Source organism: Elgaria multicarinata, chromosome 3, assembly GCF_023053635.1.
Source record: "Elgaria multicarinata webbii isolate HBS135686 ecotype San Diego chromosome 3, rElgMul1.1.pri, whole genome shotgun sequence".
In the NCBI taxonomy this organism is placed as follows: Eukaryota; Metazoa; Chordata; class Lepidosauria; order Squamata; family Anguidae; genus Elgaria; species Elgaria multicarinata.
The window spans coordinates 145,287,547-145,313,579 of NC_086173.1; the positions used below are offsets into that span (position 1 = coordinate 145,287,547).

At 39.6% G+C, this 26,033-nt stretch overlaps 1 protein-coding gene across 1 annotated transcript; it reads left to right on the top strand.

Annotated features, from left to right (window-relative positions):
- Nucleotides 1-211: 211 nt before the first annotated feature.
- LOC134395958 (pantothenate kinase 3) lies at nucleotides 212-24,744 on the top strand. Its single transcript, XM_063122247.1, has 7 exons — nucleotides 212-355; nucleotides 5,848-6,200; nucleotides 8,292-8,545; nucleotides 11,979-12,155; nucleotides 13,850-13,973; nucleotides 16,667-16,792; nucleotides 17,643-24,744. The coding sequence occupies exons 1-7, from the start codon at nucleotides 328-330 to the stop codon at nucleotides 17,691-17,693; spliced, it is 1,113 nt and encodes a 370-aa protein (XP_062978317.1). The 5' UTR covers nucleotides 212-327; the 3' UTR covers nucleotides 17,694-24,744.
- Nucleotides 24,745-26,033: the final 1,289 nt, after the last annotated feature.

Below are 26,033 nucleotides of genomic sequence, written 5' to 3' on the forward strand. Positions count from 1 at the left end.
CCGAAAGGCTGAGGAGCCACTGCGCGGGAGCCCGAGGCTTGGCCTCCTTCCCCGGCCCCAATCCCCGAGTGCCTGCTGTCAAAACAGACACACGCAGCGCGCCTCCTGCCCGCCCGCCCGTCCGTCCGCGCACCCCCCTTTCCGTCCACGCAGAGGTTGACCCCGTCCATGCACGATTGACCCACGCAGAGCCACCGTCATCCATCATCTGAGCGAGCCCTAGCACCGCCACCGCCGCCTCCTCTCTCCTTCTCCAGGGCTTCAGACACAAAAGCTTCTGCCAGAGGGTTCCAGCGGAGCTGCCCTCGCGAGCACAGCGGCGGAGACATGAAGATCAAAGATGCCAAGAAACCATGTAAGACCTTCCTCTTCCCAGCCTCTCGCAGCTTCACGCCTTCTCTCTCTCTGATTTGAGCAAATTGTTCCTGAGCCTTCACATTTTTTAAAAATAGAGATAGGAGGGAGCAAACATCGGATGTAAAGTCACCCCGTGTTTTTTTTTCCTCCCAGTTTGCTTGGCATTGGAGGTTGGCAAGATAACCTCGAGGCTTATCATAGAATCACAGAATAGTAGAGTTGGAAGGGTCCTATAAGGCCATCGAGTCCAACCCCTGCTCAGTGCAGGAATCCACCCCAAAGCATCCCTGACAGATGGTTGTCCAGCTGCCTCTTGAAAGCCTGTAGTGTGGGAGAGCCCACAACCTCCCTAGGTAACTGGTTCCATTGTTGTACTGCTCTAACAGTCAGGAAGTTTTTCCTGATGCCCAGCTGGAATCTGGCTTAGCATGATTACTCCACTGTAGAATGTATAAAACATGTGGTTCCTTGAACACTTTGGGGGGTTTTCTTAGTAGGAAGAGGCAGGTTGTAATTGGTCAAATGCACATGCTTAGATTGACAGTTGTAGGTGTTATGGCGAGGGGGGTGGATCAATGATGGTGAGATATTTCTTTTAATCGAGTGGTTAAGAACCAGTTGGTTGCAATATATGCTAGCATGTAATTCTGGGTCAGCACCACCTTATACTTTATGCATTTTTTTGTGCAGAAAATACTTATGTCTAGTGAAATATTAAACTGGGGTGTGTTATCATACCTGCTGCCAGCCTGCATTTCTGGTTTGTTTTGTGGAAGTTAGTGCATGTGTGCTAGGATGCTGCAGTGAAATGTAGCTTTCCAATAAAATAGACATGTATGTGTTCTTGTTACATGTGATCTGCATGCTGGCTTCATATTTTCCTTACATGCTTTCCTTTAAAGAACTGCATGATATTTGAACTTCCATCTAGTGATTTCATCACATCCAACGGCTTTTTATATAAATTGAAGTTGTGATTGTAGCAGTTGGAAACAGATTTCCTGAATACTACAAATTATTTTATTATTATTTCATTTCTGAACTGTCCCATAGCTGAAGTTCTCGGCAGTTTACAACAATTCATTAAAAATACTGCAAAATACAACATAATAAAAGCAGTCTTAAAAAAATTAACACAGAAAAATAAAAACAAATTAACACAAAAAAATAAAACAATGTAAACAGCTAAAAGCCCTAGTCATTACCTGGTGCTGAAAAGATGCCAGTGTCAGCACCAGGCAGGCCTCAGTGGGGAGATCATTCCGTAGTTGGATGGCCACCACTGAGAAGGCCCTGTCCCTCGTTGCCACCTTCCAAGCCTTCCTTGGAGGTAGCACTCAGAGGGAGGCCCCTGATGTTGATCATAGTGTCTAGGTATGTTCAGGTTGGGAGAGACGTTCCATCAGGTATTGTGTTCCGAAGCCATATAAGGCTTTATAGGTTAAGACCAGCACCTTGAATCAGGTTCAGAAACATATAGGCAGACAATACAAGTGGGCCAGAATTGGTTTTATATGCTCAGATCTTCTGGTCCCACTTATTAATCTGGCAGCCACATTTTACATAAGATGCAGTTTCTGAACAGACTTCGGGCAGCCCCAGGTAGAGTGCATTGTAGTAATCTGAATTGGAGATTACCAGAGCATAGATTACTGAAACTAGTACTTGTATTTAGGCAAATGTGCAGCTCGGTCCCAAGCATATGTTCTTGGAAGTAAGACCCACACTTGCAACCTGAGTAGCCACATGACAATTGTGTAGAATATCTTTTCTCAATGTGTTACAATGTTAGGATACAGGAGAAGTAAGAAGAGCTAGTCACCTGTAAACATTTTTTTTTTGCCAAAATAAGAGCTTGCTTGCCAAACACTTGTAGATGTGGCACATGTCTCTTGCCCTTTGGTCCTGGAAGGAAAATACCTGTAGAAGTCTGGAATTTAAACTGGACCACCTACTAAAATGTCAGGTTAATGCATCATGTATCTTAATAGAAGTAGGCTTTGCCTCTAAATATTTCAAAGTGCTGTCATGTAAATCTCGTTCTTTGTTTCTTTTGTTTTCCTTGCTAACCTAACCTACATGTAGTTGCGTGAAAATGCACCGTTCATACAAATGTTTTGTTTTTCATTTAAATACCAAGAAAGTGACAGGTGTCTTTGTGACTTCGGAATAAAGAGGGCTGGTTGGTTTTCACTCATTTTTTTCTGTTACTTTTGAGAACTCTTCTGCTCATAAACTGCTTTCCAACAGCTGACAGACAGTTGAGCATGGGTAGTTTTTATTAAAACATGTAAGTAGTGTAACAGCTTACTAACATGCTTTGTGCACTTTGGGTGTTTTAAAAAAGCCGATAGGGCTCTGTTCCAAACTAAGCAACAACATGCAATACTCAGATGTTTAATCAGAACAACAACAAAAAACTTTTTGGGAAAGATCTCATACACTTTGTTTTATTCTTATAAGCATTGCACTGCAGCCAGATAAATTTATTCAAGCACAAATATGTACCTGGCTGACAGCGCAATCTTACCATGTCCGGTTGAGTTCAGTGGGCCTTACCACCTAGTAAGTATGTGTCAAGATAGCACTCCCAAGTCGTTTTATGTCACGTGGACCTGTCTGTTTTACAGAAAATGTGGTGGTAAAACCTTTCAGTCATGTAGATTTGTATTGCACTATGTTTTGAACACAGCCTAGTACCTAACCTGTCAACTATCATACTCTTCACCTGTGTATTTATAAATGGTCATCTGGTGTATTTATTTATATATTACATTTTTATACCGCCCAATAGCCGAAGCTCTCTGGGTGGTTCACAAAAATTAAAATCATGAAGAGCGTAAAAACAACCAACAATCTAAAAACACAAATACAAAATACAATATCAAAAGCACAACCAGGATAAAACCACACAGCAAAAATTGATATAGGTTAAAATATGGAATTAAAGTTAAATTTAAGTTAATAGGTGTTAAAATACTAAGAAAATAAAAAGGTCTTCAGCTGGCGACGGAAAGAATACAGTGTAGGCGCTAGCCAAACCTCTCTGGGGAGCTCGTTCCACAGCCGGGGTGCCACAACAGAGAAAGCCCTCCTCCTAGTAGCCACCAGCCTCACTTCCTTTGGCAGGGGCTCACGGAGAAGCATTGACAGATCAGTAAAGCAAACCTATCCTTTTTCCAAGCCATCATGTGCTTGCCAAAAAGCAAAGATCTCATTGCTGTTGGAAGATACCTTGGTTTAATTTTTCGCATACCTCTTGAGGAAGAGTCCTCCATAGCTGGGAGACAGCTATAGAAATGCCTCTTGATTTCACCCTTTGCAATTGAGGAGTGGGACACTATCATTATTCTAAAGATGGCATCCTCAGTGACTGGGTAGGTTGAATGCCATTACTGATAGATATTTGAATTCCTTCCAGTTGTCAGGAACTGCCAGTCACTATTCCCATTCTTGACGGAATTCCAGTACAGAATATGAACAGAAAACCTCTAGATTCCATGGGCCAAGTTGTGCAAATCATCAGTGATAGTCCATGTCAGTTTATGCCATAACAAAACTCTTAGTGTTTAAGGTGCCACAAGCCTCTTTGTTGCTTTTGCTGCTACAGACTAAAACAACCATCATTCCGGAAGTTATCACCAGTGAAAATGAATTCAAAAAGGCTTTTACTCTTGTATCTTTTGACAGCAGTTACTTTGTTTTACTACACTCTGACATGTATGTGGAATTGTATTCCTCAGATTTGCACCTGTGCAGCCTATTCAATCCCATGGAGGAATTAACTTGACTTGGGGAAACGAGGCTTATTGGCACCCCTTTCCAGTGGCTGAAAACCTCTCTGCCAGATTTGCATAAATTTCCGTTGCAAAGTATTGTCTGCAAACACACATATGTTGAAATGTTACTTCTTCCACTGTGCTGTGTGCGTAGGGGGTGCTCCATTAGGATTTTCCAGGATCTATGTACTGTCCCTTGCTTGTAACTTCCTGGATCGTTCTAGTTAGGGGAAGGATGCTGAAGGATATGGTCTGTGACGCATCTAGGCTAAAGGTTTTTGGGAGGAAGGGTTTCTTAAATGGGATATTGTCAGCTCCTGTATAGGGTGGCCTCTTGCACATCGATGCTAAGTGGATATAGATCTGCATAACATTCACATTTGCCAATTTGCGTATGTAGGTGAAAATTTACAGACCATCATTATAATTTAAATAGAGGTACAATGTGGGGGAGACTGACCACATGACCTGTGTACCTGTCTGCTGTCCAGCTGTTAACAGTAGGTGGGCAACCTCAGAGCTCCTGCCCTTCTATCTCATCATTCTTTGACTTTAAAGTGGACATCTTCAAATAGAGGGATGTAGAAGAAACCCCTATTCCTGTAGAAGAAAAACTGTCTAGAAACCCATTTAAATGCAAATTTGTATTTCTATAGGAGCAAAAATCTCTTATAGCCTCCTGGTTCCAAAGAAAGTATTTTGAAGTAAGCCCAACTAACTTTAGCAGTGCTTGCTTTCACAAATAAATATTAGCATTGTTCTGCCTAGTACACTCACAACATGTTCCTGTAGAATTAATACCCAATTTTCAAGTAAATGTGAGAATTCATCTTTAAAGCTAAAAGCTATTGCAGAAACAAACAAGGTTCAAAGTTTACTGGATGCCCTTGGTGAAGTTTTATTGCACAGTGCTGAAGAGTTATAAACAGCTGGCTGACATTCTGTTGCTTGACGAGAACAGGGATTACAACTTTTTAAATTGCAAGACATGCAGAAAGCTACCTAAATTTCTGAAAAACTTCAAAGCAGAAAGTATAAACTGACCTAGAAAAAGCCATGATTTACCAGTATGGTCAAATCTTCACAACAAAATAAACACATTACAGGACAAGAAGACATGCAATGTGTTTCATCAAAGCTTAAATAAAGAGTACTTTTCAGAGTCTAGTTATTTTACTCTTAATCTGGAGAAATTGGGGAAGGGAGGAGAGTGGGGATATGGTGTGTTTCATCTGAAAGTTGCAATTTTTTACTTAGATTTTATTTTTTATGCAAATGGCATGAAAAGACTAACTAGATCCTACCTTCTGTATCTTCCACTTAATACCTTTTGAGGTATATCTTAAACCTTTTCATTGATAGATCAACAAAGATTTAAACCATGGATGCTGCTACTCTTAGAAGTTTACTCTCTTTTTTCCCTTGTACATTTCAATTGGCATTGTTGAGACAAATGTCAATCTGTAACAAGAATTCTCAATGCATGGGCACTTACTGTATTGTAAAGTTGAGAACAAAGTCCTGATGCATGCTAACAATCTGGGATATGTAGAAGTGGGCTGTTCCACACTTCTTAAGAAATACCACAATAATGCCATGCAGTCATTTCACAAGACTGAAGAGGGTATTAAAGTTCAGGCAGATAAGAGGACATTCAGTCTGAATTTTCACATGTATAAGATTCTCTAACCGCAACTTTATTTCTCCACAGCTTTTCCATGGTTTGGCATGGACATTGGGGGAACCTTAGTAAAACTCGCATACTTTGAACCAATTGATATTACTGCCGAAGAAGAGCAGGAAGAAGTTGAAAGCCTGAAGAGTATTCGCAAATATTTGACATCAAATGTAGCCTACGGATCCACTGGTATTCGGGACGTCCACCTTGAACTCAAGGACTTGATACTCTTTGGGCGAAAGGGAAATTTACACTTTATCCGATTCCCAACCCATGATTTGCCTACCTTTATTCAAATGGGAAGAAATAAAAACTTCTCGACGCTGCATACGGTGCTCTGTGCCACTGGTGGTGGTGCCTATAAGTTCGAAGAAGATTTTCGCACAGTAGGTAGTTGAGTTGCATGTTGTGTAGCATGTAGTCAATTAAAGTATGCTGTTATCTGTGGTGGTGCAGTAATGAACCCATGTGGTTGTCGCCTCAGCTATCATGGGCCAGGATACCTCTGCATCTTTTGTCTCTTCCTGAAACAAGGCATTGCCTGCATGACAGTGACTATATTGAGGGAGCAGTGTTTTGCATCCTCTTGGTCTTTCCTGAGCTGAAATAGCCCCATTTATTGATATATATATTTCATTTCATTTGTAAATCCCTTATAGCTGAAGCTTTCGGGGCAACATAACATGATAAGCACAATAAAGCCAGTAGTATCATTTAATAAAAATCTAGTCAACAATAACATTTTAAAAGCAGAAGGTAAATACCAAGGCAGCATAAAGAAAGGCCATTTAAAAATGCAACATAGAGAAGGGCCATTTGAAAATGCAGACCTATCACAAGAAGTAAAATAAGCTAGACAAACTTAAAAGTCTGAGAGAAGAAAAAAGGTCTTTGTCTGGTGCTGGGAATTCAACAAAGTTGACACCAGGTGAACCTCTCTAGGGGGTATTCCACAATTTGAGGCCCACTACAAAAAGGGCTGGCTCACAAGTAGCTACCTGCTGAATCTTACTTGGGAACAATGTTTAGAAGCAATGACTACCAAGACTCCTCCTGCTATCTCTTCTTGGTTCTTGGCCAGAAAGTTGTACCACGGATGAGAGTTCTTAGCACATGAGTTATTGGACCTTGTACTGTTCAATGACCTTCCACCTCTCTCCTCCTTCGCTTAGCATCCTGCTATATGTTTGCTTAGTATCACACACATTTTAGATACTTGGGATTTTTCCAACCCTGGGCACTTGTACTGCATGGTCCCTGCTTCTGTCCACAGCTGTAGCGGTCTTCTCTTCAGTTCCTAGTCTGCCATACTACAGCTGGACTATGTATTCCTGGAGATTATTTGTCACCTCCAGCAATCTGATGCCGTCTAATCCTTTTGGAACAAAAACTGTACCATTTTGTTAAAAGGGTTAGGGCTTTTCTGGGTAGTGTTGGTATAGCAATGTAGTTAAAATAACAAGTATTTTTGTGGATTTTTCAGTACTTTTGATTACATGAGGCCCTTAATGGTGGGAGTAGATGGTGTCAGCTGAGGCCTACAGCTTTATTTAAAATGTTGCCCCCAAAATGGTCTAGAACTACAAATTGAGTCCCTGTAGCATGCATGTAAACATCTTAGATGGCCAGATGTGAACAATTTGGAAGGGAGCAGCTTACATATATGAAGGTAAATTAATGGGGAGGTTGTTCAAGTGCAGAATAGTTCTAAACTTGTTTGTACATTAATTGTAGTTTTGGAAAGGCTACTGTTTTGTCTTTCATTTGTATTCTTTCCTTTTGACTGACAAACCTTGCAAGGCAGTCTGGTATCTGGCTGCTACTTCTTATACCTCTTCCTCATCCAAAATTAGAATTAGTCATATGGCAAACTTAGAGAGGTTTTGTGAGGGTTTTCTACTTACTGGCGAGATTCTTGATTATTTTGAATGTGCGGGTATAAACAATCTCCATTGCAAAAGACTCAACTTTTATTTAGCTACTTCTATAAACATTGTGGTCTTTTAAATTTGCAACTGTGTGAATTTTATTGTGGTGAGGAAGACTTTTTTTTAAAAAAAAATCCAGATTAAAACACAATAAAATACTGATTAAAAACATAATATACACTGTTAAAAACATCCTAAAAGCATACTAAAACCGTACTAAATGTATCCTAAAATGCTACTGGATAGGCCTGCTGGAAGAGATCAGACTTGATAGCTTTTTGAATGCTAAAAGACTGTCAATATACAATTTTTGTGTATTGTTTTTGAATGCTTTTATCCTATGTAAACCGCCTAGAGAGCTTCGGCTATGGGGTGGTGTACAAATGCAATTAATAATAATAATAATAATAATAATAATAATAAAACCAAAGTGGGGGGAGAGTTGGCTTCCATGTCTCGAGTTAACATGCTAGGTTTCTTCAGTATCTGCCAAGTTTGTTCATGGAACACGTTGTGCTAACGTTTATTTTTATTTTTGCGTTTTCATAGATTGGAGATCTACAGCTGCACAAACTGGACGAACTTGACTGCCTTGTCAAAGGCTTGTTGTATATAGATTCTGTCAGTTTTAATGGCCAGGCGGAGTGCTACTATTTTGAAAATGCATCAGAACCTGAAAGATGCCAGAAGATGCCTTTCAACCTGGATGATCCGTACCCGTTGCTGGTTGTAAACATTGGTTCAGGAGTCAGTATTTTAGCTGTCCATTCCAAAGACAATTATAAAAGAGTAACTGGAACAAGGTAGAGATTTTAATGCATGCTGAGTTAAGGTATTAATTGAAATGATCTTCTGGTGTGTTCTTTATGGACCTCTTCCAAACATACACGAAATTGGCATTCTGAAGTATCTTTTTATTTTGCAATGTGATAGTTTAGTTTTCCTGTATTAAGAGCGGTGTGATTTTACAGCCCCAAACTTATTTTTGAGAGTTGTGTTTTCATAGAATCATAGAAGAGTAGAGTTGGAAGGGGCCTATAAGGCCATCGAGTCCAACCCCCTGCTCAATCCAGGAATCACTGATTTGTTTCCAGAAAATCAACATAATGAAAAATCTAACAAAGAACTTTTCAAAAACTTGTTATGCAGGCTGCTTGTTTAAAAAGTGGGGAAGTTGGAAAAGAGGAAGAGAAACTGTTATAATTAGGAAGATCTAACGTACTTTATCTGGAGTGCCCAGTTGCTGGTGTTTGCTGCTGTAGTTACAACTACAATAATTTCGTCATGATCCAAATTGGCAAAATACTTGCAATATTTGGTTAATCTTCAAAGACTGCTGCAGTGATGTAAATGCCTCAAAAGAGGAAAGTCTGGCTTGAATACCAGTGGTGATGACAACAAAGCACACGTAGTCCTTAATGATATATAGAGTTGACGCACAACCCAAAGTTACGGTACAAAAATATACACAATTAATTATTATTTATTTATTTATATATATATATAGCACCATCAGTGTACATGGTGCTGTACAGAGTAAAACAATAAAATAGCAAAACCGTGCCGCATAGGCTTACATTCTAATAAAATCTTAATAAAACAATAAGAAGGGGAAGAGAATGCACCAAACAGGCACAGGGTAGGGTAAAACTAACAGTATAAATGTAAGATCAAAATCAAGTTTTAAAAGCTTTAGAAAAAAGAAAAGTTTTTAGCTGAGCTTTAAAAACTGCGATTCGCAAATTTTCTGGAAGAGCATTCCAGGCGTAAGGGGCAGCGGAAGAAAATGGACGAAGCCGAGCAAGGGAAGTAGAGACCATTGGGCAGATAAGAATCATGGCATCAGAAGAGCGAAGAGCACGAGCGGGGCAATAGTGTGAGATGAGAGAGGAGAGATAGGAAGGAGCTAGACTGTGAAAAGCTTTGTAGGTCAACAGGAGAAGTTTATATTGGATTCTGAGGTGAATTGGAAGCCAATGAAGAAATTTCAGAAGTGGAGTAACATGGTCAGAGCGGCGAGCCAAGAAGATGATCTTAGCAGCAGAGTGGTGAACAGAAACCAGCAAACTGATGTGAGAAGAAGGAAGGCCAGTGAGAAGGAGGTTACAGTAGTCCAACCGAGAAATAACCAATGCATGAACAAGAGTCTTGGCAGAAGAGACGGACAAAAATGATCGAATCCTGGCAATATTATACAGGAAAAAACAACAAGATTTAGCTACTGCCTCAATATGAGGAATAAAGGAGAGCGAGGAATCAAATATAAAGCCAAGACTACGAGCTTCCTTGACTGGAGTAAGTGTAGCATCATTGACAGTAAGAGAGAATGAGAGATGAGAAGGTTTAGGAGGAAAAACAAGCAATTCAGTCTTTGCCATATTACGTTTCAAATGACGATGAAGCAACCAAGCTGAGATATCTGAAAGACATGCTGAGATACGATCATGAACATCAGGAGAAAGTTCTGGAGATGAAAGATATAATTGTGTATCATCGGCATACAGATGATATTGGAGACCATGAGATTGAATAAGATTACCCAAGGACAACATGTATAAGGAAAACAACAACGGGCCAAGCACCGACCCTTGCGGAACCCCTTCTGAAAGGGGAAAAGAAGAAGACAAGCTGCCATTAGCCAACACATTGAAAGAGCGACCCGCTAGATAGGAGGCAAACCAGTTATAGACGGAGCCACAAAATCCGAGGTCATGAAGGGAATCCAAAAGAAGATGGTGATCAACCGTGTCAAAGGCTGCAGTAAGGTCCAGGAGTATAAGAACAGAATAAAGGCCTTTAGACTTGGCAATAAGATCATTGGTAATCTTAGTAAGGGCTGTTTCAGTGGAATGCAAAGGACGGAATCCAGATTGAAAAGGATCCAGAGCAGAGTTACTAGAGAGAAAATCAAGACAATGAGAGTAGACCATACGCTCCATCTTTGAAACAAAAGGCAACAAAGAGACAGGACGGTAATTAGAAAGAGAAAGCACATCAAGAGTAGGTTTCTTGAGAATAGGAGAGACTGTAGCATGTTTAAAAGCAGAAGGAAATTAACCAGAGGACAAAGCAAAATTAATAATATGAAGCAAGGAAGGGAGGATAGCAGGGATAAGATTATTATTATTATTATTATTTATTTATATAGCACCATCAATGTCACGAGAACAAGTGGAAGGCTTCGAAGAGCGCAGTATTCTAGACAGTTCATCAGCTGAGACCAAAGGGAACGCAGAGAAATTTGCAGGAGGAACTGACAGATGAGGGACAGGAACTGGAAGAGGAGCAGAGCTGGCAAGATCAGAGCGAATAGTTTGGATTTTAGTATTGAAAAAAGAGGCAACGTTATTAGCAGACAGAGAGGCTGGGAAAGATGGTGGATTAGGCTTCAGAAGAGAATTGAAGGACGCAAAGAGCCACTGAGGATCTTTTTTTAGCATTAAAATGATTTAATGCTAAAAAAAGGTACAAATATTAAAAAATATGGTATCCAAAAGGTACCATGTTGCATATTGTTGCATTCACAATATATAAAATAAAAACACTGGTAAAATCTAAAAACTGATGTTAAAATGTTACATTTATATTATTATAGAAGAACAAACATGACCAGATGCATGAATATGTATATAATAAAAACTTTAAAACCTGCAAATGGGCCAAATATTTCAATTCATCATTGGCCTGTACAAAGTAAAAACATAACCAATCAACAAAATAGTTATGTTTTAAACAAAGCCTGATCTCTGAAATTATTTCATTGGAGGAATGAATGTGTATCCATATATCTGTGGCAGGATACTTGTAATACTTGGTTACTCTTAAGACTGCTGCAGCTACCTGAACACCTCAAAAGAAAGATGTCTGGCTTTGCATATCCGTGAACTGGGTTCCTAAGTAGTTTTCTTGCGGTTGATGTTTGGGGACCATGTTTGGTGCATCTGAGTGTTTCTCTGCCTGCTTAATGTATGCTTTTTTTTCTCATAACATAACATTGCCCACTAAGAGCCTTTGTGATCTGGTAGGCTACCATTGGTAATATCTTCGTTCGCTCAAAACAGTTTCTATAGCTCTGTGTCCTTAGTTCTGTACATAGCTTGTAGTTCTTTTCTGTTGTCTATTTAACTTATTAGGCCTCCTACTTGCTCTGGACAGATAAGACAATCATATTGTTGCATTCATATTGTGAACTTTAGAAATCACACCATTTACACTATCTTTTTTTTTCCACACCAGTCTAGGTGGTGGGACCTTTCTTGGCTTGTGCAGTCTACTGACTGGATGTGAAAGCTTTGAAGAAGCTCTAGAAATGGCATCCAAGGGAGACAGCACACATGCTGACAAGCTAGTCCGAGATATTTATGGAGGAGACTATGAACGGTTTGGCTTGCCAGGGTGGGCAGTGGCATCTAGGTAGGCAAAGTAACACTAGTGGTGTGTGTGTGTGTTGTGTTAAAGCTAAAAATGCTAGATTGGAGAGGGCTATGTGAGAAAATTTGCTTTTATACCTAATAAGGAATTTTAAAATGTAACATGTTTATGATACTTTCCTAGTATTCTAGTAATTTATGAATACCTAAGAAGCAATACAGGACAGTAATCAGGTTTTTGAAGTGAAAGATGAGTCAGCTGCATAGAAAAGCTGGTTTTGAATTCTATTCTCTACCTTTACGCTACAAACGATGCAATCCTATGCACATTTTGACAGAAGAAGTACCCAAGCTCCCAGCATCCCCGAGGTAGCATAGCTGGCTGAGGAATGCTGAGAGTTGTAGGCGTAGGATTGCACCCTTAATCTTTGAATTGTGCATTTTGGAGGTAGAAATATAATAAGCGAGACATACAGTGTGCCCCTTCCTCTTGACTAAACCATTGTAAATGACAAGGCTGCAAGTAGAGGTTTACTGTGTAGATGCACATATTCCTTTTTTTAAAAAAAGAAAAATTAATGTTACACACTTCTCTTCTTTCAACCGAACAGATTCTGGTGCTGGTTACATCAGAAAAAACCCCAATGACCTCAATATATCTTGGCATTCTGCAATAACTGTTTATTAAAAATATTTATTTATTTATTTTTATGTAAATGCTTGCAAAATAAGCTTGGAGAAGTTTTAGGCTTCATCTGTTCAGAAACCAGCAGAAAACGGATGATAGCTATTTCAAAGTAATGGGTCTTCAGTGCCGAGAAGAACTTCCTGCCCCTTTTGTATGGAGAGTAGCCGTATTTCTATTCCTAACGTTTGTCTATCACAGTCCTTCATTCCGCATTCCGCACCCCCTTGGCAAAAATTTACAAACCTATTCAACAAATGAATCTTGAAAGTTAAATGGTTATATGTACACAGAGATGAAACCAATCACTTGTCCTATATTCAGCTTTCCCCATACAGAACTGGGATAGATGACTATTTATTTATCCATTCTCAGTTCTTATCCAAAGCAGGAAGGGTCCAGAGTGGCTTACAAATGTTGATAATACAAATATAAATAAAACAACAATATCTTGCTCTTGCAAAAAAGCTGTTAAAAACATGACAATAAGCTGTCGGCGTTATTAGCATTGTTTCCCCATTTGCATCTAGTGATGACGGGGGCATGAGAGGCCAGAAGGGGAACTCCTTACCATGGGGTCTAGTGTTCTTAATAAAAAAATGTATAACATAAAGGGAAGAGACTCCCTCCCCTACTCCACCCCCCTCCCAGTACTATAGCAGCCATCAAACTAAGCTTTTTATCCTGCAACTTACTGGTCCTTTTTCTTCCGGATTCTTTGTGGGATTAAGTTTGGCAGCAAAACTAACACTTCATTCGAGACCCCACAGGAGAAGTAATAAAGACAATCAGTTTTAAGCAAACAGGGCAAACTTAAAATGCTTTTAAAACATGTTAGAATGTAAGCCATATGGCAGGGTGTTTTGTATTTTGTTTTATTTTGTTCTGTACAGCACCATGAAAATTGATGGCGCTATATAAATAAATATTAATAATAATAGTAATAATAATAATGTTTTTAATGTCTCCCCAACTTTTAAAGTAAAATTTTGCTGTACAGGAGGATAGGGGGAATAAAATTGTATAACGTTGTGGGCTTTCTTTCTTTCTAGTTTTGGGAATATGATCTACAAGGACAAACGGGAATCTGTCAGTAAAGAAGACCTGGCAAGAGCGACATTGGTTACTATTACCAATAACATCGGATCTATAGCTCGAATGTGTGCTGTAAATGAGGTAAAACTTAGTTGGGAGGGAGGAGCAGAGATGTTACACAATGCCTTTTAAAATCCAGATCACAATAAAAGTGTACAAGAACTTCCTTGTGCATCTGCCAATCTCTTCACTGGGGATAACCAAACAGGTTCTTTCTCATACACTGGAACCAACTTTACCGGTTCTGTCATTTCTGTTTTACATTAAAACATTCTCTCGGTAGTATCCTGGCAAACAAAGGTAATAAGCACTAGTTAGGTTGAGGTTTTCAAAGTTTTAATTTGCAAGGAAAACTTTATAAACTTAGCAACAGAGTTTTATAATTGGATTCAGACATAGGTCTTTGTGAGTTTGCTTAGACAACACACATTATTATTATTTATTACATTTCTATGCCATAGCTAAAGATTAAAATCCATTAAAAATACAGTATACAAAGTTTAAAAATGCAGAAACATACAGTACATAGAGACAACATAGACCTAAAAGCAACTTTGAGCAATCAACCATAAGCATAAAACCAATCCAGGACTCAATTAAAACTCATCGTATGCTGACAGATGCCTGAGAAAAGAGAAAGGTCATGACCTGGCACCAAAAAGATAACAATGTTGGTGCCAGGCGGGCCTCATCGAAGAGATCATTCCATAGTTGGGGCCACCCCCTAGAAGGCCCACTCCCTTGTTGCCGACTTCCTAGCCTCCCTCAGAGGAGGGACCTGGAGGGGGGCCTTAGGTGCTGTCATTTGCTGCTGGTTAAAGTGCTACATCTGTTTCAGAGGCACGCATGTGGGAATGTGGACCTTGTCTTGACCGACTAAACCATTATGCCAAAAGGAGGAAAAAGGATGCTCATCTGGAATATTTCTTGCTGCCTTCGGCTTCTTTACAGTGCTGCCTTGTTGCATATGGATCAAGCAGCATTGTACAGGGCTATGAAGGCACCGAGTGCTGCTCCGTTGTGCACAGTGGTTTGGTTGCGTTGGATTCCGCCGGCTTGAACTAAATAAGAATTTTGTAATTTGACTTATCCTGGATAAGAATATAGCTGCATATGCAAATCCGTCTGCTTGAGATAAGCTCTAGTTGAATGCCTGTTGCGTTCTGTACCTGTGGTAATTCATTGGGTAGCCTACGGCTTGCTTACAACCACAAATGGTTTTCCTAGACCCTCCATTGCCCCCATCCGTCCTATTTCCATCTGTTTAGCTACCTCTTACACTGATGGTAATCCTAAAACGACGCAGCGCAGCAGTAAAACAAAAATACAGATCGATAAAGACAGGCAGAGAGAGAGAGAGAGAGAGAGATGATTAAAAGCCAGCTAGGTGAGATGCTGGAAGGCCTGGGTGAGCAGAAAGGCCCCGTGCATTGTGCTGGGAAGACAGCAAATTTGGTGCCGGGGAAGCATTCAATATTTGGGACACCCTTTTTCTGGTTGTCACCTGCCTAACATCAGATCCTGGTGGGAGGACTGAGATGATGAATGTAATATGAGGTGAACTCTAGCGGAGAGGCAGAAGTCTTGCCACATTCATATCAGGTCTGGGATGGGTCTAGCCTTTGCTCCTGCGGGTAGGAGCGCCACTTGGGGAACACTCCTACTAGTGGAACTCAGGCATCTCTTCATTGGCTTCCAATTCACTTCAGAATCCAATATAAACTTCTCCTGTTAACCTTCAAAGCTTTTCACGGTCTAGCTCCTTCCTATCTCTCCTCTCTCATCTCACACTATTGCCCCGCTCGTGCTCTTCGCTCCTCTGATGCCATGTTTCTCGCCTGCCCAAGGGCCTCTACTTCCCTTGCTCGGCTTCGTCCATTTTCGTCTGCTGCCCCTTACGCCTGGAACGCTCTTCCAGAACATTTGAGAACTACAAGTTCAACCACAGCTTTTAAAGCTCAACTAAAAACTTTTCTTTTTCCTAAAGCTTTTAAAACTTGATGTTGTGCAGACTTCTACTGTTACTTTCTACTGTTAGTTTTTCCCTACCCTGTGCCTGCTTACCCTTCCCTGTACCTGTTGGCATTCTCTTCCCCTCCTTATTGTTTTACTATGATTTTATTAGATTGTAAGCCTATGCGGCAGAGTCTTGCTATTTACTGTTTTACTCTGTACAGCACCATGTACATTGATGGTGCTATATAAATAAATAATAATAATAATAATAATAATGGAAGGGGTCGGAGGCAATTTCGGGCAATTTCTTTCCCCTCTGCAGCTGCTTTGTGGCCCCTGAAAATTTGCTACGGTGAGTTGAAGGGCCAGCTGGAACAGTGTGGGGGTGATGCAGTGGGGAGGGGAAATTGGTGAAAGTTGCTTGCCCCCCACCCCCCTTTTCCACTGGATTGGGAACCATCTGTAAATGGCTCACAGGAGGTGAAGTCTGGGATCCAAGCCATTGGCAATTTTCTAGATCCCTAGAGGATGCTCAAAATGCATAGATTAATGTAAAAATGTATAGTTACAGGTGTGTGTGTGAGAGCGAGAGAGAGAGAGAGTTTTTAAAAAATGTAAATGCCCTGCAACAAAATCTGTTGAAAGACAGTATGTGAATTATTTTATATGAATAAATGCAGAACAATTTTTTTATTCAAGCCACATGCGCCTGGGAATATATGGGTGGGACTTACTTCTTAGTAAACATGAATTGATTGTGTTGTTCATCTTTTTCTTCCATTCCAGTGAGGAAACTTTTATTGCTCTTCTTTCCTTAGAAAATAAACCGCGTTGTCTTTGTTGGTAACTTTTTACGTGTGAATACGTTGTCGATGAAGCTGTTGGCATATGCACTGGATTACTGGTCCAAAGGCCAATTGAAGGCGTTGTTCCTAGAACATGAGGTACGTATGACCACAGCTATTTATATAGACCAGGAGTCCCCAACCTTTTTGGAACTTTGAGGGAATGTCATGGGCGCCCTCACAAAATGGTTGCCATGGAGGGGACTTCCCCATTCATAAAATGGCTCCCTGGTAGGCAAGGCTGGTCACAAAGCATGCCTTTCCCAGAAGGCAAGACTAAAAGAAAAATAATTTGCCTAAGAACCTAACTTCAAGATGGAAGTGGAATCTGAGCTCCAAAACATAAAAACGCTGTAACTTATATGCACCAGTTGCTGGGGAACATGGGTGGGAGGGAGCTGTTGCACCGTGTCTTGCTTGCGAGTCCTTGGTCGACAGCTGGTTGGCCACTGTGTGAACAGAGCGCTGGACTAGATGGACCCTCAGTCTGATCCACCAGGGCTCTTCTTATGTTCAGTGCTTTGAACCCAAATAAAGATGGCACTGGAGGGTAGCCCATTATGCGGGCAGTGCTATGGGAGCTGCACATGCAGCAATAGCCCCACTGCCAGTCACAGGCTGGGAAAGGAACTTGGGATGATACCACAAGGGGGAGAGTGACTGGTGACAGAAATAGCAGGAAGGGACAGAGGGGGAAAAGAGAAGCAGAACACCTTGTAGGGGGTGTCATACAGTCCACTGAATCTTTAATACAAAGCCTGGTTTAGACCTGATTCATATTATTGTCAGTATATTAACTATACTGTCAATATATTTCATCTGCCTAATTTTGAGATATGCATCAGGGAAAGACAACAGATTTTGTCATATATTTCTGTGTCTTTTGAAGAAGACTGAGTTGAATACAGTTACTGAAATTGAATTGTGCAAACTCTTCTTTTAACTACAGGGGTACTTTGGAGCAGTTGGTGCCCTGCTTGGATTGCCAAATTTCAGCTGAAGCTCAAAGCATCACAATTCTGAATTGTTCCCTACCTTTCTGGCATTATTACAACACTGTTTTGTTTTGTTTTAATATCAATTGGAACCAAAGTGGGGAAGGGCCACAGTCTTTCTATAAATGTCTTTAACTGTAAGAATTCTCATCTGTCTCATGGAGGCAGAATTTGAAATCTGGGTGTTTCTGTAGAAGCAGCTAGTGGTTTTCGTGGATGGCATCCTCTAACAAATACTAAATTTTCAGTTTGCAGTACAGCCTCTGAAAAATGAGCCTCTAACTCAGAATTGGGATATTTGTCTTAGCTGTTCAAACTCTGCAATGCTAATCTAAACTTGCTTCGAAAATTCCTCTTAAGGCTATTTGATCACATCTAGTTCTGCAGGTCTAATTATAGCCTTATACTCAAAAATTCATTTGAGCGATATTTTTTCATCAGCTCCAACGTTGACCCATAGCCATATCCAAGTGCCATCTACTGAAAATAAATAAAGAAAATAAATAGGATTTTCTTTCAGAGCAAGGAGATTACAATGCATTGATGTACTTAATTCAAACTTTCCAGTATTAAGTTTCCCAAAAATTAAAAGTAAAAAAGCATCAGCAAAGACATTTTACAATTGATTTACTGTGTGATAAGCAAATGAATCCATGTATGTACAAACTACTAACTGCATTATCAGGTTTTATTAAGCTCCGTGGTATCCTAGTTCATTTACAATGCAATCCTATACGTATTTACTCAGAAGTAAGACCCACTGAGTTCAATGGGGCCTACTCCCAGGTAAGTGGGTATAGGATCGCAGCCTTAATGGTTAACTGTGTAGGATTTTCAGTCAGACCTGAAAGGATTTTAAAGGGTTGACAAATACAAAAAATATCTATATCTCAGAATCACCCATTTCTATAAAAATGTGCCAGCAGGTGTGACTGAGATCATAACAGCAATAGTGTTACAGTTGTTGGATTGCCAGATCTGTTGAGATGCCTGTTATGCATCTCAACGTAAACACATTCATGAGTTGAGCAAATGGAGTGTGTGTTGACCCAAAATGTGATATTGGGGGCAAGTTTGTGTCTTAAGCAACCATGGCAGCTTTAGAGGTTGTACTGCACAGTCAAAAAGTCCTGCGTTTATTGTACTCTGATAACTGTTCCCAATATTGCAACAGTGTGGCCTTGAGATAAACTCCACGTATTGGGGCTACTCCTATATTTTGACTGTCTGCTGTTTCAGACTTGATTGTAAAAGTTTACAATAGTGGCATATTAGTAGATTGCTGCAGCAAAGCTTACCGTAAGACCTCAGAAAAAAATTAATCATCTCAGAAAAGAAACTTTCTATGCACAGGGAGGGATGTATCAATGTATTCTGAAGGAATATGAAGTTCTCCAATCCATGAATTAAGTTTTCTATAGGGGAATCTACCACTCTGGTTAAGGCTCACAGAGCTCAAGACTAGTGCTTGATTTACTTGATCAAATTGATATGATTTTGGCAGATTGATATTTTATACAGCAATATCTGTATGGATAATGTATCTCCAGATATCTAGGGTGTGTGGCTTTTGCCTTTTTTAAAAAATTCAATTTCATATAACTACATAATTTGCGTGCTCAGTAGCAGCCATTAGTATTTAACTCAAAATCATGTTGACATCACTTGTGCTGACCACCTAAATGCTATTTTCCACTCTTAGAACTCAAACATGAGTGAACTCTTTACAGCACAAAGCAATGGCCAGAGAGTTTTAGGTATTCCACTGGTCCCCTGTTGAGGCAACGGCCAGAAAATGCAGCCCGAGCAAAGTGTCTTGTTATTGAGACCCTGTACTTGAGTATTTTGAGCCCATTGTTGTGGTTTCTAATAATGAATACAGTATAATAATGAATTCATAAATAGTCACATGGAAGTAACGGTTTGCCATTAAAAAAACTTACAGATGTCAGGCCTGTCTTTCAGTTCATATATATATATTATCAATTGTGATTAATACTTTTCAGGACATACCCTTGGCGGGATGAGAATGGTCTAGAGTAGTTCTCTGTATTGGTTGCCATTCAAAACTGAACGTGATTAAGAGATCAGAAACACCCCTTGAAAATCTTAGTCAATCCCAGAGTCCTCCCACTGCAGAGGTTTCTGCAGAGGCTTCAACTATGAGGTCTGAACCTCGTTGGGGGTTGGGGAAGAGCTATAATGAGGGTGTGGCAGTGGATGAGAAAGGAGAAGATGTGGATTCACTGGATTTCTGGCCCCCAATCACATCCCAAACACAGGGAAACATTTAAACCAGTGCCAGGGTTGATAAAAATGAATTCCTTCCCATTGCTTGCAACGGGAGGGGATTTTTTTGCTAAGGATCTCCAGCAGGGCTTTGGATAGATTGGACGTTCCAATATCACAGTGCTCCTTTCTTTGGGTTCCTTCCCTTCAGGATTGCTCTCTAAGAGAACTTCCAGATGAGGGTTTTATTGTGCAATCTTCCTGCCTCTTTCATGCAACTTTATTGTGGGGAGGGTGAAAGGGGTTTCCAGGCTTCTTCCGACTGCTTTTCTTACCATGAAAAGAAATTTGTTAAGCAGGAAAAGGTGGAATAGCTGCTTAATGCCTTTTGATTGGTAGGGCTAGGAACCCTCCATCTGGAAGCATCTTAAAACAACTGGATGGCTATCATTTAGTCCCTAGGCAAATACACTTCAAGAAGACCTTTGCTATAGTACTGAGAAATACAGTATATCCCACTGCAACTGGAATAAATAGCCCAAATACAGGTATGGAATCATCTTTTTAGTGGTTTGATCTCATGCTACAGCAACGTTAGAAAATCCAGTTCTTCATATATGGGTCATGTTGCTAGAGGTTTCTTTTAACCTATGGGAAAAGCTTCTCTGGCTTTCTTCGGGTTGGCAGAGAGCAAGGTTTGTTTGTTTTTTGCAAATATATGGATATCTAGGATTGGTCTCAACTTTCTGGGGAGAGGGAGGAACCACTTGCTGGGTAAGAAGAGGCACATTTCCTTCTCCCCTAATTAAGGAAAGGAATAGAGGTTGTGAGTGTAGTGGCTCTTAAGTCCAGCAGTCACATGAGTGCCTTAAATGTCTTTCTGTAGTTTCAGCCACAGTTTGATATAAGACTATTCCTGGCTTTGGATAGTGGCAGATCATTGGTACCTGTAGATTAGTTTAAAATTGACCCAGATAGGCCTTTGGAAAATTAGAGATTTTCCATCATTTTTCTCATTGTAATTTTTAAATCACATAGTTTTGAGTGCTTTTTTTATTGCAATACAATATGTAGCCCTGGGTATAATATATAGCATTTCCCCCCAAATAAGAGAACTTTTTAACTAGGTAATTTCATCTCTTAATAAGCCAAGCTATTTTCATAGTATGTAAAAACTTGCAAAAGTTTTCATTATCTATTACGTTAAGGTGCATTTGGATAAGACTTCTCATCTATAGCTTCTTCCCTCCCAGACCATAAAACTAGGGAATTAATGGACCGTATAATAGATCCCCCCCCCCCCGGCGTTCTTTTGTGTATTGTCATGCACATTTTGTTTAAAGCAATATTCCATGAAAAAGGTGGTAGTGTAAGGACCAGTTCACTTTTTCTCATTGTTTTTGTCATTTGTGTTACGCTTTCAAGTGGCTAACGAGTCTCATGACCCTGTCAATGTGTTATACTGTCTCTGTGCCATTGAGGTTGGTTGTATGTGACCCTGCTGAATGTCACTGATTAAGTGGATTAAGACCTAATACATTGGTCTTTTCTAATTGTATTGCTGCTTAAATTTTTACTAGCAAGAGCAACTCTTGTAGCTATTCGCAAATTCTGTGTACCTTTGTATCTTTCTATCAGCATGTGGAAAAGTTAGGCAGCCGTCTTTACTATATACTAGCAACATCTACTAAAGTTAGAAAACCTTAGGTATCTAAAGTTCAGCCAAACAGTTGATCCAGTGTCCCTTCAACCTTTCGGAGTATTTCTTTGGACTGCCTTACACATGGTAGTAGAAAATACTTATTAAAAGTTTAGCATGTTTTAACTCTAGCATGAGGTGGATGTACATCTTTCCCACCAGCACCACCACACATGTGCTGATACCTCTTGTGACCTCCCTGCAGCATGGTTTCATGGTGTAGAGGTGTGAGTATGTGGATGGGAAATGTAGTCTTTATGGGACAGAAGCAGCTACATGCTAAATTTCAACGTGCACCTTCTACAGTAATGTGTAAAGCAGTCCTCCAAAGGAAGTCTCTGAATATTTTCAAGTGCTTGTACTGAGAGCAAACTTCTGTTGCTTAAACATTAATAAATTGGACTCATTTAACTTCCTAAAAACCCATGCCTCGTTGCTTTGTAAATAGTGCATTCTATCAATAAAACTCCGTGAACTGAATATCTATTAGATAAAGTAGATGACGTAACATAGAATCTTCAGTGGTAGATCAAAATATGTTTCTAATTGGATACTTGTGTTTTTAGGAGAGAGCATTTTTGCTGCTGAAGTGAAATGACAGAATGTTGCACGGACTGGAATCATTTTTTTAAAAAGTAGAGGTTTCAGGGGTTGTGAATCGAATGCAGTATGCCATTAAAAGATTAGCACCCCTTTTCATTACTATTCCAGTGAGCTACAATAAGCGTTGATCTTAATGAACTTAACTATAAAACTTGGAGATAACAGAAATATGATACTCAATTCTTTTATTAAAAAAACGCCTGTGTTAATAAGCAGGTTGGAATAAAAGGCTTAAAATATTAGTGTCAACTTACTTTTTATGCCTTTATGAGATAATGTGAAGCTTGCAAATAGGAGCACACATATTACAAGTTTTCTGATGGGGGAGGGGCAAATAAGATGCCTTAATTCAGACGTGATCTCTACTTAATTGTTGTCAATGGAGTTAAGTCCTAGAATACATTGTGGTAGGGTATAGGTTTCCCAAATCCTAATTCCAAAGAGTGTTCGTGTTGTCAACTGTACAGTGAGATTAGGAAACCTGCAAGCAAACATTCTCCTAGGTCTGTTTCTCCCCCCCCCCCTTAATTTGTGAGTCATGGCAAGCGGACATAAAATATGCATCATGGTAAATTGTGAGTAGTCACATGAATCTGACATGCATGCAGCTGAAAATATTTGCGAAATGTATGTTGGTCACAAATCCTAATCCTACACAAGTCACAAAGGTAAGCATCTTTTAAGAGCATTGCTGCATACTTTGTGCATGGGAATAGTAACTTCAAAAGTTGTCAATGGGGTGCCTCCATTATGTAAACACTAGAAAATACAGTGGAACTTAATACTAAGAACAGTGGCTTTGTGTTCTCTTGCCATGGAATGGTTATGCCTGCAATTTAATCCTTATCCTGCTCACTAAGACAGATAAAGTAGGCTGCTTTGATGGGATAGGAAGATGGCAGGTCAATTTAGTGACCTATTTTTGGACATAACACTAAACCATACTTAAGTGTTTTATGATAGAGGAAAAGTGAGCATTGGATTTTTGCACTCCCACCTCCAGCAAGCTGTGAAGAGATCTGTTCCTGCTTTAAGCTTACTGGAGGGATTTTGTGTCTAAACTGTGGTGTCGGGATTGACTCTGGTTTGTTAACAAGGAAGGGTCATAAGTCATGTTTGATTGTGGGTTGTTTCAATAAAACCAATTTTAAGCTAACTGGAGGCTGGAACAACAACACACATACCCCACTCCTTTCGTTCAGACATAAGGATATACTGGTTAGTTTAAGAAAGGAAGTGGATGCTTCTGATCTTGAGCAGTGCCAGGGAAGTGGGGCATACAACCCCACGATTCATTCATATAATTGTAAACCGTGGTTTACAGTTACATTGAAACCAGCCAGTATATTGCTGTTACTCCTTAATAGTAAGCCAGACTAGGGTATGGGGGAGAAATTGTAAAACAATCACTGTTTAAAGTCTGATACTTTACAGATGGACATTTCATCGAACTGTAATTACGTCTCATGGGCTTATCTCAAACTGTTATACCTGGACAAAAAAATCATTAAAGCCAAGGGTTTGTCATGAAATTGGCTTTTTATTAAACAGACTGCGATTGAATACATGTGCTATGAAATTTCCAGAATTTCAAAAACAACTGTTAAATTTGTGTATTGCTTGATGTATCTGTGTGTTGATTGAAATTTGATTGACACAAACCTATGTTGAGTGCAACCATGATACTGTTCATTTTTATTTGTATTGTGAGTACAATATTACAAAATTTCTAACATTTTAGATAAAACTTTCCATAATACTAACTGACAAATGTGGACAGAGCTCTCTGGAATCAGGAATAAATAAATAAATTTCACTTCAGCATTAGATGTTGATGCATTTTAAGCAATAGTTACATTCTGAAGCTTATTAGCTTTATGTTCAATCATTACAAAAAGATTTTTACAAAATAAGGTTTTGTAGATGGGGAAGTTTCAATAAACAGTACACTTTGATATTCACACTGATAGGAATTAGTTAGGAAATACTTCATTCACCTGTTAATGGCAAAGTTGGCATTTTAACTTGTTTTTAAACTTCTAAAAGACCAAATTGTACTTGTAATCTTTGATTCTACAGCAAATTCATATTCTACAAAAAACAGTGTGCATATAACATTTACCATAACAGCCATTTCAGATAAGTTGCCTTACTCTGTTGCAGTGAACTTATTGTCTCCACTGTTTACTATTCTGACAATGAAGTTGGTGTAAAAATGTATGTTTTTGCAAATTTAATTTCATAGTTGCTAAATTATTTAATGCATCTCTTGTAAATTGTTTAATTTATTTTCACCATTGATGCTCTCCTGTATCATTTTCCAAACGATATAAGCTGTATTGTAATCATTCCCATCAGAACTGTATAAAAATTCTTTACTGTGCTTGCATGAGTAAATGTGAACTTTAATTTTGTTGTATGATGAGCTTTTTGTGTTTTCCTAGTTTTCCTATTGTTCTGTATGAATGAACAGAACTTTTGACTTTTTTCTAAATAAATACCAATGATTGGTTCTCTCTCCCATACTTTTTGATTCTGTGTACAATTGCAGCTGTCTTAATAAGGGGGTGAGAAACCTCTCTTGGTGTAGGGAAACCTAATTTAATCTAAAAATCACAAGCTGGCCTTTTAAAACTTGAAACAGCAGTTTTCCCAGAGCAGGTCCGTGCAACCCTGTCTAGGAGTGAAGGATTCGTTGGTTGGTTCACCCTCAGACCCAGATAGCAGTTACACTTAGCAAGCATGTGTTAAGATTTAGAATTCAAGATAGAACAACTCACACATGCAGTCACACAAGTACAACAAAGATAAAAGTTAAGCTTGCGATTTTGCTTCGTCTGTCAGCAGAGGTAGCAAATCGACCCAGGGTCCAAAGTTGACAATACTCGGAACTCGGACACATCTTTCTATTAAGTTTAAGTTAGTCTCTACAAAATGTGCCAAATTTGGCAATGTTTATTGGTTGCCAGGGTCTCCCAAAACCATACCCCTCATATCCAAAGCACTACTCTCATCTAGATCAGTTGTTTAACTCAAGACACCCCTGACTTCACTATGTTCTTGCAGTTACTGGTGAACTTTGGGCACTTTAAAATGAAATCTGCATGTCTGCATATAAGTTCTCACAGCCCTACAATATAAATAATAATAATAATAATAATAATAATAATAATAATAATAATAATAATAATAATAATAAAAAATTTATTTCTTACCCGCCTCTCCCTTTGGATCGAGGCGGGGAACAACATTAGAACAGGAATCAATACATCTTTAAAAATCATGATTTTACATTGGTCTGGATAGGCCTGCCGGAAAAGGCTAGTCTTTAAAGCTGCCTTAAAATCACACATAGTGTTAATTTTACGAATCTCCTCCGGCAGGCCATTCCACAATCTGGGGGTGACCGAAGAAAAGCTCCTCTGGGAAACTGATGTCAGCCTAGTTTTAGCTGACTGAAGTAAGTTCACCCCAGAGGACCTGAGTGTGCGGGGCGGACTATATGGGAGAAGGCGATCCCGCAGGTAACCTGGACCCAAACCATTTAGGGCTTTAAAGGTGATGACCAACACTTTGTACTTTGCCTGGAAACTAATTGGCAGCCAGTGGAGTGATTTTAATGTTGGTGTAATGTGGTCACCCCTAGGTGTACCGGTGACCAACCTGGCTGCCATATTTTGAACTAGTTGAAGTTTCCGAACTAGGTACAGTGGTAGCCCTATGTAGAGCGCATTGCAGAAGTCAAGCCTTGAGGTTACCAGCGCGTGCACTACTGTCTTTAGGTCTTCTGACTCTAAGAAGGGGCGCAGCTGGC